The sequence below is a fragment of the Ursus arctos genome, unplaced genomic scaffold, assembly GCF_023065955.2.
Source record: "Ursus arctos isolate Adak ecotype North America unplaced genomic scaffold, UrsArc2.0 scaffold_25, whole genome shotgun sequence".
Classification (NCBI taxonomy): domain Eukaryota; kingdom Metazoa; phylum Chordata; class Mammalia; order Carnivora; family Ursidae; genus Ursus; species Ursus arctos.
This window is the reverse complement of record NW_026622930.1, coordinates 35,786,105-35,801,176: the sequence shown is the minus strand read 5'-3', so window position 1 is coordinate 35,801,176 and position 15,072 is coordinate 35,786,105. Positions and strand designations below refer to the sequence as shown.

At 39.1% G+C, this 15,072-nt stretch overlaps 1 protein-coding gene across 3 annotated transcripts in view; it reads right to left on the bottom strand.

Annotated features, from left to right (window-relative positions):
* The window catches only part of PPP2R5E (protein phosphatase 2 regulatory subunit B'epsilon), a 141,175-nt gene that overhangs the window by 39,940 nt on the left and 86,163 nt on the right, over positions 1–15,072 (bottom strand). For all 3 annotated transcript variants that reach the window (XM_026486960.4, XM_026486958.4, XM_026486959.4), the window contains exon 4: positions 2,168–2,269. In XM_026486960.4, coding sequence (XP_026342745.1) covers positions 2,168–2,269 — 102 coding nt within the window. The remainder of the gene's footprint in view (positions 1–2,167; positions 2,270–15,072) is intronic.

Here is a 15,072-nt window from a genome sequence, read left to right as displayed (position 1 = left end):
AAAGGAGATTTTTTGAATGCTCAGTGAGTGTTCTTGTTAGTACTAAAACCACCTATCAGTGAAAATGGAAAGGTGACTAATTTGTATAGTCAGAATACGTAAGAGAAACACAGGAATCTTGAGTACAAAGACCTCCAGAAAGGAATAGTTGAAGGCAACAGTGTGCCTACTGACTTGACCTTTATTACAAATGAAGGTTAATTTGTGAATTTTAAAAGTAGGTTTCCTTTACCTGATCAGTCGAAGTCGTATTTCCCCCTAAGCTAAAGCAGGGATCAGAGGATTATAGGCTTGAGCAGGGTGTCAACACAGATGAAGCCAGCCCGTTCTGGAATACAGTTTGTGACTTTACATCGTAAGGGTATATAGGTCTCATCATCACGCCTCATTGTCGCTTTGGTTTAGAGTTTCGGGGGAACTAACAGTGAATGCTCCTGGAGTAATGACACAGTGTAAGCTAGAGATTTTTGGTGACAGAATTTAGTTTCATAGCTTTAGAAATTAATTTGGTCTGTATTTTATAGAGTCATTAAGCTTAGGAAGGATTAACTGAAATAACTCAGTTCAACTTTACTGTGCTTTAGGGGAAATTTGTATCTCTGGTGATCATGATTTAGACGATTCAAAACGCTCTTGCAAATGGCAAGAGTAGTCTGCTGTCTCTGGGATGTGGAGAAGACAAGTTGAAGCTTTGAAGACAGCTTTCTTCCTGGCCTTTCCACTGTGAGATGTGGGACTTCCTGAGGAGATTATCTTGTTTGTTTTGTATTTTATATTTCTCCAGACTGCACTGCACTTTACGAACTGGTGCCAAACATGAGGAATCAGACATGATAAGAAGTCCACCTATTCAAAGGAATCATTTTTTTCATTTTAATTTTTGTCACAATCTGGGATACACCATGAAAAGCACAAATAATTTTCTAAATTTTTTAGATTGCAGATAGTATGTCTGACACCTTTAAAAAAAAAAAATCAAGCAGCTAAAATAGGAAATCAGCCACAGCACTTTAACTAATTTACTCAATCTTGGCATTGGCAGCAGGAATACATATGTATAACACGCCTGGGGAAGAGCTGAGGAAACAGAGGCCCAGAAAGCTCTCTCCATAACTAGGGGAAACAGCACACATGTATATCTGTGGCAACCTGGAAATGCCAAAGCAGGACAGGGAAAGCTGCAAACTGATGTCAAAAATTCTGAAATGGGGAAAATAGAAACTTTTAGACTAATCTCTAGGCCTCATCTCGCTGCGGCACAGTTTTCTGCTCTTTCGAAAGCCAACTAGTAGCCATGAGCACACTTCAAAGATTACAATGGCTTCTGCCTCTGGCTGAAACTATACAAGGTTTTAGTCCCTCTCTACCATCCCTTCCCTCTTGGCTGGTTGTCATCCGGCCTCTGAGGACATTCTAACTCAATGGAAAGATAGCTTGGGAGAGCATTACATTCCCATTTCCTTGTTCTAGTCCTTTGAGAAATGTTGGCCTGCAGCACAAGCAGCCACGAAGGGAAGACGGAAAATGACCGGAATGGGCAAGTACATACAGTACAGATGGGCCTAGTGTCGGCAAAGGAGCTGCAGGGATGGCTGTGATTTGTCCTGACACATGCGTATGACTGGAAAACATGGCCTTCTCCGTGCAAGAGAACAAAACTGGCCTTTACACAAGCTCTCTATCAGCTGTCGCTCTTCCCTACAACACTACGAAATAACCACTGCAATTTGTTTTTGCCTTTGCAGGCTACAGAAACACATTTGTGGCTATCACGAAGACAGGCATTCAAGGTCCCTACCGGCTGATGAAAATGAGATATAAACTCTGTGACCTAATCACATCTAACTAATATTAATGTGAAAATAGTCCAGTTCCTGTTGGAGGCTCCAGCAGGCAGGCTCACACAGAAGCTCTGACAAAAGAGGAAGAACTGCTGGCTGGCTCCACAACCTGGGAGGAGACACACTAAAGCATTACACCGCAACTTATCGTTTTATTCTTTTGGCATCCTAATTACCAAGAGAAACACAGAGAGCGTTCTCTGGCTTTCCATTAATGTTTCTCTAATTTGATTTCTGGGTGAATCAAGGCCTTTAAGAAATTCCCATGCTAATCAGCTAATGAGTTAATGGAGCTTGCTTTTATAACAAATGGTAGTTCAAAGTACCTGTAAGTGTGGCCACGATGCCTCAAGGGTAGGTTCATCTTCTTCTGGATCAAATTCATTGCTGTCACTAGGAGGGAGAGTTCTGAATATATTGCAAGATACCTAAAAATAAACAAGCAGCAGAGTTAGCTGGAAGTACCTCCTGGGCAGCCTTACACAAGGTTTGCAGCCAGCCGAAGGGAACCCAAATGACAGATGACAGAACACCACCAAACTGGAACGGGGACCTCCTTCTACAGGCTTTGAGGCCAGGACCACCTCTAGACAAAGGTGGAAAGAGACGGAGCTGCACCTCGTGCCCTCTTGAACAGCACTCCTTGTCCTCATACGGCCATCCTCACCCCAGGTCCCTTTGATCTTAGACCTCCCACCAAAGCCTGCTCTTGGTTACTTACCGGTCAAGCGTGCTTCTAATTAACCAATTTACACTAAGATATAAATAACTGCTAATGGGCTTTATGTATTTCCCTTCTCAGGTTTACTCACAATTTGCAAATGTACAGTTGAACCAATGGTAAAATTTCAGACATTTACGAAAAGCAAATCAGAAAAGATATTTCCGAACCTAACACCCTTGAAACCACATCTAGTCTGTTCTCGTTGGTTTACAAAATACCGGGGTGCCTGGCTGGCTCAGTCGGAAAAGCACACAACTCTTGATCTTGGGGTCATGAGTTCAAGCCCCACAGTGGGTGTAGAGATTATTTAAAAATAAATAAACTTTTAAAAAACAGTAGCAATGCCAAGGATAAGCTGTATCTGTGATACAAATGTCTATAAACTAATGATGCAGTCCTTTACAATAGGCAATTTCCAGATTAAATGCTGGTTGTGCAAAGAATGTCCAGGAGTTGATAACTGTTGAAACTGGGAGATTTAGAGATGAGGATTCATTATTCTATTCTACTATTTCTGCATATATTCCAAGATTTCTGCAGAAAATGCCTATTTTTTTAAATGTGGTTGCTACTATTCTCAGGGTTCCTTTTCAATTTCTATTCTGTTTCTCGTCCTACTTATCATCTATCCTCTCCCAATGACCCAAATATGTCCTCAGATATGAAGAATAAAACGGGGGGGGGGGGGTAGGGAGCAGGGGCTAAATGTGTAGAAGGCAAGAGGCGAAAAGAAAGGAGACTGCACCAGAAGCCTTTGCTGGACTTTCTACATAATGCAGAAAATAATGAAGTATAATATGCTGCTCTAAAAGAGGAAAGAAGAAAGGCTTTTGGGGTCCCATACAATCTATATGTGTTTATTCACTTAACAAATATTTATTAAATGCTCATTATATTCACACACTATTCCAGGCATTGGGAAAGTAACAATGCACAAAGCAGAAGAAAGTCTGTGCCCTTCAGGAGCTTATATTTTAGTTAGATTCACAAGAACCCTAACTTTCTCACTACGGAAACTGAGCCCAGATGTATAAGCTATGAAAAGGAGAGATTTGATTTTATTTTAAGTGTCATAGGAAGCCATTAGTTGATCTTAAACAGAAATGTGACAGGATTTTATTTTTGCTTAAAAAAAAATCATCCTTGTAGCTCTCTGTACTGAACAGACAGGGAGAGAACAAGTTAGAAGCCTATGGAGGTGGCACGCAATGGTGATGGCTTGGACTGGGATGGTGGCAGAGGAGAAAGAAGTAGATTGATTCAAAATCTACTCTGGAAGTAATATCTGCTGCTGGCCTGGATATGTGGGGTAAAGAAAAGGAAAGAATCAAGGATGAGTCAGAGATTTACGGCCATTTACCCAAGATGGAGATGGCTGGGAAAGGGAAAACTTTGTTTACTTGTTTGGAGGTGGGGAGGTCCAGAGATCCAGTCAGGAATGTGTTAAAGAAGCAATATCCAGGAGGGAATCAGACATATGAATCTGGACCTCAGAGCTGGACAGGTCAGGACTAGAGACATATAAGGACTCCTTGGCATACAGATGGTTTTAAAGCCATGAGACTAATGGATCACCTAGGAAAGGAGTAAATAGGAAGAAAGGACAGGACCCACAGGCATCCAACATTTAGAAATCAGACAGAAAAAGAACCACCAAACAACACAAATGAAAAGGAGTAGAAGGTAGGAGAAGAAAAGAACTAGAAATTGGGGTCTCGGGAGCTAAGTGGGAAGAGTGTATTAAGAAGGACAAAGAGGTCAACAGCAGTAAATGCTACTCTGAGGTTGACTAAGATGCACACAGAGCAGTATCTACTGGATTCTACAGCCTTATGAAGTGGATACTATCAGGATCTCCAATTTACCATTGAGGAAATGGAAGCACAGGTGTTAAGATCTGAAGTTACACTTAGTAACCAGCAGTTAAAACTGAACGCAGGCTGTCAGGCTCAACCACAGTGTTCTAAGAAAGTAGGTAGACAACTTCTTTTGCTCTACTTTAGCTTAGATGACTGGGGGGGGGGGGGAGGATCATTATATTAGAATGCTTTTGCCATGGCTAATGACAGCATGCACCCGTCCATTATGTTATTTTTGTCCCTTCTGATGATTATTAGAAATTCCGTTTACAAAGAAACTAGTGACTTTTCAGGAAACCATTAACCCATGACTTCTCTTCAACCAGCCAGCCACACTGTAATCAAAAAGGCAAGAGTCTTTTAGTTATTTGCTTTTGAAACTAGACATATATTTCAAAAACTGAGTTTTCATTCCAACTAAATCATGTGTATTTACCGTGATCTGTAACAACTTTCTTTCCTCTCCCAAGATGTAAAAGTAAACCATGGAAGTTAAAAAAAAGGGGGGGGGGGCGGGGTGCTCCTGTATAGTAAAAAATCTGGATAGAAGGACATGGAAACTTCTGTTCTCTGATCCTCCTGGTCGTACAAACCCTCTTTCAGTGCCCACCGTGTGCCACAGCAATTATTTGTGTACGTATCTGCCTGTCTCGCCCACTAATCAAGAATACGCAATGTCACATTCACATCTGTTTTCCTAGCGCATACAAGGCACCCAACAAATGTTCACAAAATAAAAATTTGGACACATTTACAAAACTGTGTATTTTGGTTTTGCTTTTTAAAATTTCAAGTTAAAGTCTTCTGAGTGATTTAAATTAATCTATTTTAACTCTGTTCATGTTAACTCTGATTTGGTCAAAGCTTCATCTCTCAATTATCACTTCAAAAGAATGTCAAGTTGTGTAAATTATCCACACAGCAAGTAGTTCTAAAGGCATGCACTTCTCACTCAGCCACACACTGCCATTTCTTCAGATGTGCCTTCCTTATAATGCTTTATTTAGCTTACTTTCAAATAGTCACCAGATGAGTAATGAGGAAGCACAACTATTGGGCTAGACAATGAAGAGCTGACTCAATTGGTTAAGTAGTTCTCTAGCAAATTTGGAAAGACTGTCAAAGCATATCAAGTGTCATGGAAATGGCCAAGCTTCTGAACCAGCCAGGGACATAGTAGGTACTTAATAAAAATGCCACGAATGAATGAATCATTGCTCCCATCCTTAAGAATCTAGTCTAAAAAAAAACTAATCCAAGTCTGAAAAAACTACTTAAAGCAGTCATTTGCAACATTCTCCAAAAAGTGTAAAACTGGAAATAACCACTACGTTCAACATTTAAGAGGTACATCAACTTACTAGAATATTGTGCAGCATTAAAGATGATGGCCAGGGTGCCTGGGTGGCTCAGTCGGTTAAGTGTCTGCCTTCGGCTCAGATCATGATTCCAGGGTCCTGGGATCGAGTCCCACATTGGGCTCCCTGCTCAGCAGGGAGTCTCCTTCTCCCCCCCTCCTCCCTGCAAGCTCTCACTCAAATAAATAAATAAAATCTTTAAAAAAAAAAAAGACGACGGCTATGTGGAAGCACAAAGAAATGTTTATGAATAAAGATTTAGGGGGAAAGACAAGAGAAAATGATATGACTCTACCTATAAGGGATGGAAATGGACAGCTAAAGGGAAATTTTTAAAAGCTGTAGTAAAGCAAGAGGAATATGGATGATAAACTAGGTAGTTACTGTTATCTCTTGGGGCATACAAAGTAAGTCCTAAATCTATAAAAAGCTTAAGTTAGAGACATACAGTATATAAGTTATGCCTTTAATTTCAATATGAAAATGGGCTTTTGAATTTGTTTGAATAAGATTATTACTGTCAGGAGAGAGTTAAAAATCAGAGCTTCCTACAATGCCTAGAGCCTAGCTCATGAATGCATGGTTGTAAGATTCAATGAATGGACCAGTTTAACTATACAGTTAAATCATGAATTAAAAACTGGGCTATATCCATGGATGGGGGGGTGGGGGGAGGCAGTCCTCCAAATCCCTTCTGCAACAATTCTGTATGGTGAGTCCAATTTGGGAAAAGATCCAGTTGCTTTGGTCAGATTTTCAGAAGATTTCCACGATCTAAAAATGTCCTAAAAACCACTATCCAAAATGGTAGATTTGCTTCCATTAAATCTTTCTTTATCACTGGCAACCATTTCTGATTTATAGTCCAGGTTTTATTTTTTTAAGCCTTTATTTGTGAGAGAGAGAGAGAGAGAGAGCATGAGCAGGGGGGAGGGGCAGAGTGAGAGGGAGAAGCAGGCTCCCCACTGAGCAGGGAGCCCAACACAGGGTTTAATCCCAGGACCCTGGGATCATGACGAGAGCTGAAGGCAGACACTTACCCGACTAAGCCACCCAGGCACCCCATAGTCCAAGTTTTAAAGGGATTATTAAATAGGTAACATTATTAAATTGGTAATAGCAGTTGTAGGCTTATGCAAACATATCATGACTCCAAGTAGCCACCAGCATCAATCCTCACCACGGCGCAGTTCTACAGCGTCTATGTGGCTAGATTAAAATGCACCGAGGTATTTCTAAAGTCACAAAAACTGTCTCTATAATATATTTAAATATATGAGGCTCTAGTCCTAAACCATCTATTTTATTCATTCAGGAATGGATTATCCAAAATGAACAAAAGAAATTATTTAAGTAAATTACAAGGATTTATTTTCCAACTGTTTTATTTTCATCTACACTGGTATCAATGCAAAGAAAAAGAAGTTTAAGAAATAAGTCTCATTCATTTTCATTCCAAAGGCATTATAATAAACTCTGAATGTTGGGATCAAACTAAAGGTTTGAAGGCCCTGGGCTGGCCTCCAGAAAGTGGCTATAAGGACAGAAAGCAAGGCTGAGGAATTAGGAGGAACACGTGTTAAAATCTAAATAACCCCTCCTCAAAGATAGAAAATTTAGGATTAGGGATTCCACTGAGTTGCTTCTAGAATCAGATCACATTAGAGACTCTCTCATCCAGCTCCCCCCTCTTACAAATAACAAAAGTCCCAAGAGCTTGTGAGTTTCTCAAGGTAACACAGCACCATGATATGCACGGAGGGTTCTCAGGGTCCCCTCTCTGGCACACCACCTCCATGCCATCCATGGAGACCATGCATGGACCTGACTTTTTTGTCTCTCTTTTTCCTTCTCCTCTGATTCCCCCACCACATTTCTTTTTATCAGTTGTTTAACCCTCTCATTTTCTCATGTCTCCTTTCCCACCACAACCCTCCTCCATTACTGGCCTGCCAGTGGCCCTCAATGGCACCCACGGACACTGTTTTCCTACCTGCAAGCATTCAGAGCTACAATGACCTTGCTCAGCATTAACAGAAAAATATAACAATCTCTTCGTCCCCACTGTCTCGTCCAGACCTCCATCTTCAAACATCTTGATTGCTGCCAAGATTCCTCTCTGGTGTTCCTATTCCCCACATCCCTTCTGCTCCATCTCCCCCAAAAGACTCTGAGCCCCTCAAGAGCTTCTTACTAATTTCTGAATGCCTAGCACCTTCATATACAAAAAGCAGAAATAACAAGGTTGCCTGATAAAATACAGGACACCATTTAAATCTAAATTTCACATAAACAAATAATTTTTAGTTCAAGTATGTCCTACAACTTACATGGGACATAGTCAAGACTAAAAAAAAAATTATTCATTATTTATTTGAAATTCAAATTTAACTAGGTGCCCCGTATTTTTATTTGCTAAAACTGACAATTCTAACACTAATACTAAGAACCCCTTCTGGTTGCAACTCCGCTGTGACACAGACGGTAGCACTGTCGCAGGTGAGGCCGAGAACCAACAGCTACCTGCTTGGAGGAACCGGCGGCTATTTTTCAGCTCTTGGGTTTACCGCTGATTACTGTGAACTACGGTGCAAAAAATAAAATTCAAAGTCTTGGCCAAATGTGAAAGAGACAATTTAGCAGGATCCCAAGTACACAGCTCCATAAGTAAAGAGGAAGAAGTGTTTAGGTATACTTTAATCAGGTTTTGATTAAACAAATAATTTAACTATTTTCTGACTTACAATATCAAAATACAACTATTACTATATTTTTAAAAGATTTTGTTTATTTACTTGAGAGAGAGAGAGAGAGAGAGCGCGCGCACGCAAGTGCACAAGCAGGGGGCCAGGCAGAGAGAGAGAGAGCGGGCAAGCAAACTCCCCGCTCAGTGCAGAGCCCAACCTGAGGCTTGATCCCAGGACCCTGAGATCATGATCTGAGCTGAAGTCAGACACTTAAACGACTGAGTCACCGAGATACTCCACGGCTATTAATATTTTTAAATAGTTATTTAAGTTACTGCAAGGAGAAAACCCCTCCCTTTCCCCAATCCCTTTATCTCCATAGAAACTACTAATTTTATACTATAATTTTGGTTGATATTTTACTGTTGTTTAAGGAAAATGACTAGCACATTATAAAAGAACAGAATGTGGCTAGCGCTTAGTAACTACTAACTAAACATCTGCTCAGATTAACAATGAATAAAACAGAAGGTAAGAACAATATAAAGAGTTATTAAAAATAACAACTAATGAATACTTTCAATTCCTTTTAGCTATATATTTGTCAGCACTATTAATATTTAAGGCTTGGCTAAAATCGGGCATATTATCTTCTCAGGAAACCTCTTTTAACTACAGTATAAGCAACTTAAATCATCTCTGTTTTACAATACTACTTTCTAGATGAGTAGGTATTATCTTCTCTTGTATAAAAGCATGAACTAGTTGACCTCAAGAACATTTCTCTCTCTGTTATCTGTGACACTATAATTTCATACAACTATGGGGCGCCTGGGTAGCGCAGTCGTTAAGCGTCTGCCTTCGGCTCAGGGCGTGATCCTGGCGTTCTGGGATCGAGCCCCACATCAGGCTCCTCCGCTATGAGCCTGCTTCTTCCTCTCCCACTCCCCTGCTGTGTTCCCTCTCTCGCTGGCTATCTCTCTGTCACATAAATAAATAAAATCTTTAAAAAAAAAAATTTCATACAACTATGCAATACTGCATATATTGACTATAAATATAAAAACAATGACATCATAGCTGTAAAATGAATTCTGAGATTACATCTACAAAGTAAATTTTCTAACAAAAAAGGGACAATATGAATGACGTTAAATAGAGAACATCCAAGCAAATTAAAAAGTGCCATTATTCCTCTAGCACTATTTGTATTAAGATCTCAAGCAAGTAACAATTTCAATGATATCCCTCAGTTTTTTCATCAAGTTCATCCACTCATCCGTTCATTCTATAATCCATCATGTACTGAAAAGAAACAAAATTATTTAATCAAGCATTTAGAACCAGAGGGAGGACCCAGTAATTGCAATGTTGAAACTACGTCATCATGCATCATTCTCACAGTATTTTGTGTTAGCCCAAAAAAACGCATTTAAATAAATATGATAAAACGTATTAAAGTAAGCAAAGTCATTTTAAATCTCTAAATCAGACATCTGAACAGAGAAAACTATTTCCAAACATATCAGGATTTATATTAAATATTCAAACTCTAAGAATAAGAACTAAAATTTGAACAGAATTTGCCTAGATACCTCGCTATACTATTTATGTTTAGAACATAAAAGTAATAAATAATAAACATACATATAATGTCAAGTTACCTCTGGTAACACCAAATTTAAGAATTCTTAATAGTCCCAGTGATAAAGAACCTTTCAAACCTGACTCTCAGCCCCTTTTAAAGTAATTATTAATCATTATGGATATATAAAACCAAGGAGAAAAATCCCAAAGCATTTGTAATTATGCTCAAGAAACTTAGAATCAGAGCAGATATGTATCTTTTAAGCTGGGACTTTGATTAGGAAACAAATGGCAAAATTTTAAAACTCTCAATTAGCACTTAATTTAATTCACAGCAAGTTCTTCAATCAGTAATTTGTTTCTAAAGCCAAACCATGTCTTTTAATTACCATAGTAAGTTTACTGTAGTTTTAACTTCAGACTAGATATAAAGTCTCTTTTTAAACCTCACCATTGATGTGAATGAACAGAGCTGTTTAAAAGTTATCTGAACTTGTGAAACCATTAAAATCCCTTATTCTAACATAAAGACATGCCTTTAGCACTAAATCTAAAGAGGGGAAATTTAATTAAATCAGTATGACACCGTCCTATATTATGAGCCACCCACTGCAGTCTACCTTTATTCTGTAACATATTAAATATGTAAAACTGTCACTACTATGTAATGTTATCAATATAATTAAAAATTTCAGGCAAGAATTTCCAGACGTTATTACAAACATGTTCACTTGAGTTAAACGTAATTCCCTGAGCTAAAATAATCCCCTCAATGCTCTTGTTTGCCACAAGAAGAGATCTCAGGAACACAAGAGGGGCTAAAACACTGTGATGCATGGGTGTGGTCGAGCCACTTCACCAGGGGTGTCCACATTTTTACCATAAAGCCACCTTTGTGGACAAAGCTCTACACTTCTAAGGAAACAGTCAGTGAACCGGAACCAAAGACAGCGTACACTGTTTACATGTGACTAAGAAATATGCACTTGTGACAGCTGTTAGATTTGTTTTACAACATCCGGAAATCTAGAAGAGGATTTAAAAGATTTCTAAAGTCAATGATTTCAACCGTGTTATAGTTACACATTCATGGTCATACCGTTAACCTGTATTACCAGGGCTTTCTAGGACTTCGCAACTGCTCTGTGAAACCTGATTTCTGAAATGAGGCAGACAGAACATCTTAAAATGATAAAAGTAGCTTAACAGTCAGCTGGAGAAAGGAAAAATCAAACAAAAAAAGAAGTTTAAAAACTTATATTGCCCAACAGAATTTTCAAATATAAAGCCAAATTTAAAAGACAAGATTAAAGTAATAGAAATCTTGGGCATGGACTATTTTCCTAACTCACGGAGATGTCATTTTTATTTATATTTCCTTTAGCAAGTATTTCTTTCCAAATCTACTAGGTATGCACACCATTCAGATTTATACAGACTAAAAAAAATCTGTTTTCATTGTTACTGGCGCTGCTGCTGCTGTTGGTTTAGCTGGTAACAGTTATCATCAATTGGAGTAACTGTATTTAACATACACTGATTGTTTCTGAAAATAATTTGATCCCTTTAGATGTTCAGTTTCTAGAAGGATTAGAGCACTGACAACTGTATGGAAGAAAGGAATCTGTCCGTGAGAGCTCAAGAACAGAGAGGCAATAGAATTTGAATACAGATCAAAGTAAATATAAGGTAGTTTTGAGGAATACATCAACATTTAGCTATAAGGAGAAAAATGTGTGAAAGAAAGTACTCTGTCTTTTGTTCTACTCTCTTTGACCTGCTGGCATGGCCATCAGATGAGAGAGAGATGCCACAAGGGCAGGAAAAGAGATTGGGGGGCGGGGGGGTTGAAGATGTAAGGGAAAGAGGGAGACATCTGAGTTGAGTGCCCTCCATGTACATTCTATATAAAGGTCAAACTCATACAAAACTAATTAACAGTATTAATGTCAGGATAGTGTCAGAAGAGATAATTCAAATCTGTGCCCTTATCACAGTCGCACATGCAGGCATATTTAAAATGGGAGCTCTGGATGAGATGGTGGCACAGAGTTACTGAGTAGTGGGCTTGTCTGGGGTGAGACTGGCTGGCCTATTTCCTTCCTACCATTCCCCTAAGAACTCTCCTTTAATTGGTGCCTTTAGGTTTGTCTGATTCTCCAAAGAATCATCTATCTTGCAACTAGAGGCACAAGGGATCTGAGAGCCAAGCGGCAAGAGGGCTGAGGATATTCCCATTCAACGTGCTCCGCTTTCAGAAAGGTACCCACTGCTCTCAGCAGTGCCTAATGCCCCCAAACCAGATTCCCGCCAGTGTACCCTCTGCAGAGAGTCAACCTTCAGTCTTTTGCTGCCTGGTTTTGGGGGAGTAAGGTGGGATCAGGAGTTTCTAGCTACTTCTTACACAGACTTTCCACCAAGTCTCCTCTTTTTGCCTCTGTGTGCCCTTCCTTGTTTGAAAGGCATCTTTCTGAACCTTCCTGCAGTTAATGTGGTGTGAGCTGGCTACTTCCGGACTTGCCCTGTGGCTGCTTACAGCTCGGCTTTTTCTCATCTGCCAACATAGTGACCACCAGTTCGTTCGCTTTCTAGTTTCCAAAACACTGAATTCTGAGATCTCCTCTCCATTTTGCATTGTTCTTCTGGGTTTTATTTCTTTTCAGTAATTTTTGTTTGATTTCAGGAGGTAAAGGAAGTAAATATACGCATGTATTCAATTCCCCCTATTTACTCAAAAGTTAGCAATTATTTCCTATTAAATTACATCTTCCATTCTCCAGTAACTTCTACTAATTCAAGTAATTTAATTTTCTTATGCGAACATGTCAATCCCTTTTAGTGGGAAAGAATCCAGTAGAACCGCAAGAAAACCAAATGGCAGCTGCTCTAAGCTTAGCCAAGGCAAAGTGATACCATCACCAGTTTTTCTCAGAATTAACACCAACCACATTAATAGGTCCTAGCGTGAAGCAAAAGAGAAAGTAAAGCACATTCTGAATCTTGAGATCATGAATACAGAAGTCAGACGAATGCCTGAAAGTCATCATTTCACCCAATGAACAACACAAATCCTTACCCCGAAAAAGTCAGCATTAGAACTCAAGGTAGCACAAAACTGAATCCACGGCACAATGCTCTTCTCTCGATATCATCACTGCTCTGTCCCCTCTTCTACTAGGACTTCTGTTTCCAGGGCACTAGGATGTCCTTAATTTCACTTTTTCCAGTTATATACAGAGCAGTTCTGACATCTCCCTGGATCTCAAATTCAATCTAGTCAAAACCAATCTCATCCTCATTGACCTCCACTTCCCTCTAGAATTCTCTTCTCACCTTCCTCATTCTAAGCCTTTAGAATTTTCTTTAACTCTTCCTCTCCTGTATCTGCTTTAAGTCATTTTATTTATCCTTCACAATGGCTCTTCGGTGCTACTGGTGGTGTTATTTTTAATAGTGCAAATTTGGAAACAGTTTAAATGTCCCAAAACAGTTAAGTAGACAATCATATATTCCCATAATGGAATACTGGGTAGCCATTAGAATGACGTTTTTTAAATTTACTTAATTATGTGAAAGCATGTTTACATCACAATGCTAAAGAAAAATCTGTTTAATTAAAATCATATAATTATATATGCCAAGTAACAAAAATAATAATACATATGTAGTAAGCTCAGTATGATACAATTTATATATATAGTAAGACTGGGGGGAAAAGTTTAACAAGAAGAAAAAGGAAAGGAGTACTAGGAGATTTTCCTGAGTGATGGCAATCTTCTAAATCTGCAGTTATGGCTATACAAGCACAGAGAATTATTAAATTCATTGAACATTCACTGCCTAAGACCTGTTCTTAAAATCTGTGCTGCATGTTAAGTATATCTGAATTTTTTTTTTAATTTAAGGGAAAGCCTCATTTTAAAAACAGGCTAGACGGAAATTGGCTAAAATGTGAACAATGATTACATTTAAATAATGAAACCATAGATAATTTTCTGTCCTCTGGTTTTAAATCTTCTTTTATGAGCACAGAAGAAAAACGTTAAGAGATGGGGAGTTCCTTTATATATTCTTATATATTCCATTTCCTCTTTCTTTGCCACCAAGGACTAGAGTAGGACAACAGCCCTCTGCCATCAGCCATCCTGGGTTAAAGCTGCCAGCCTTAAACCTCCTTAAAGAAGCTGACAGAACGGTATGGACATTCGAGGTGGGGCTGGAGAAAGGAAAGTAAGAATATCACTTACATATCATCTCCCTTCAAAAACCTCAGCAGCTCCCTGTTGCTGTCTATAAGATTAAGTCTAATCTCCTCTACTTAGCTTGCCAAGGCCTCTGTAATACAGACCCGTCCCCACCTCTCCCCTTACCACTAACAAATTCTTACCATGAACCCTCCACTCCCACAGGCTTCTATTGCAAGACTTAACTTGCTCAAAACAAGAAGCAACTTTTTACCTGCTGCAGGGCTGACGGTAACGTTAAATTAATTCTCTCTACAGTCTGCTAGCCCCACACAAAATTATCACAGGGAAATGGTATTTCACACACAGAGACAACTATATTACGCTGTCTCCAAAATTGGAAATGTAGCAGTGAATCCAAAAGTGAAGATTGTTGATATTAAATCTTAGAATCCAAAAATAGAGGTGTAAACACTGCAATAGTCATAGTGCTTACTGTGTATAAATACAGAGCAGGCCCTCGTACTGGCTGGTGTTCGCAGTCCAAGCACGCACGCCCCACACGGAGGCTAGCCATGCAATACCAGGTTTTTGCCACATTTCATTGTGCAGGGACTTTGGGTCTTCAATCCTAGAAAGGTACTAAAGCTGCTAAATTAAGTGATTTCTGTAAGAACCAAAGTGCACAAGTTGATAAAACAGTAACAACATGGGGCTTTTTTGAGGACATATATATTCTAACATCTGCTTTGAACACTATGGTTCAAAATCAGCTAACGCTAAAAGAAAAATGAAACCTCTTAAATACTGAATTTTAAAAAACCCACAAAGC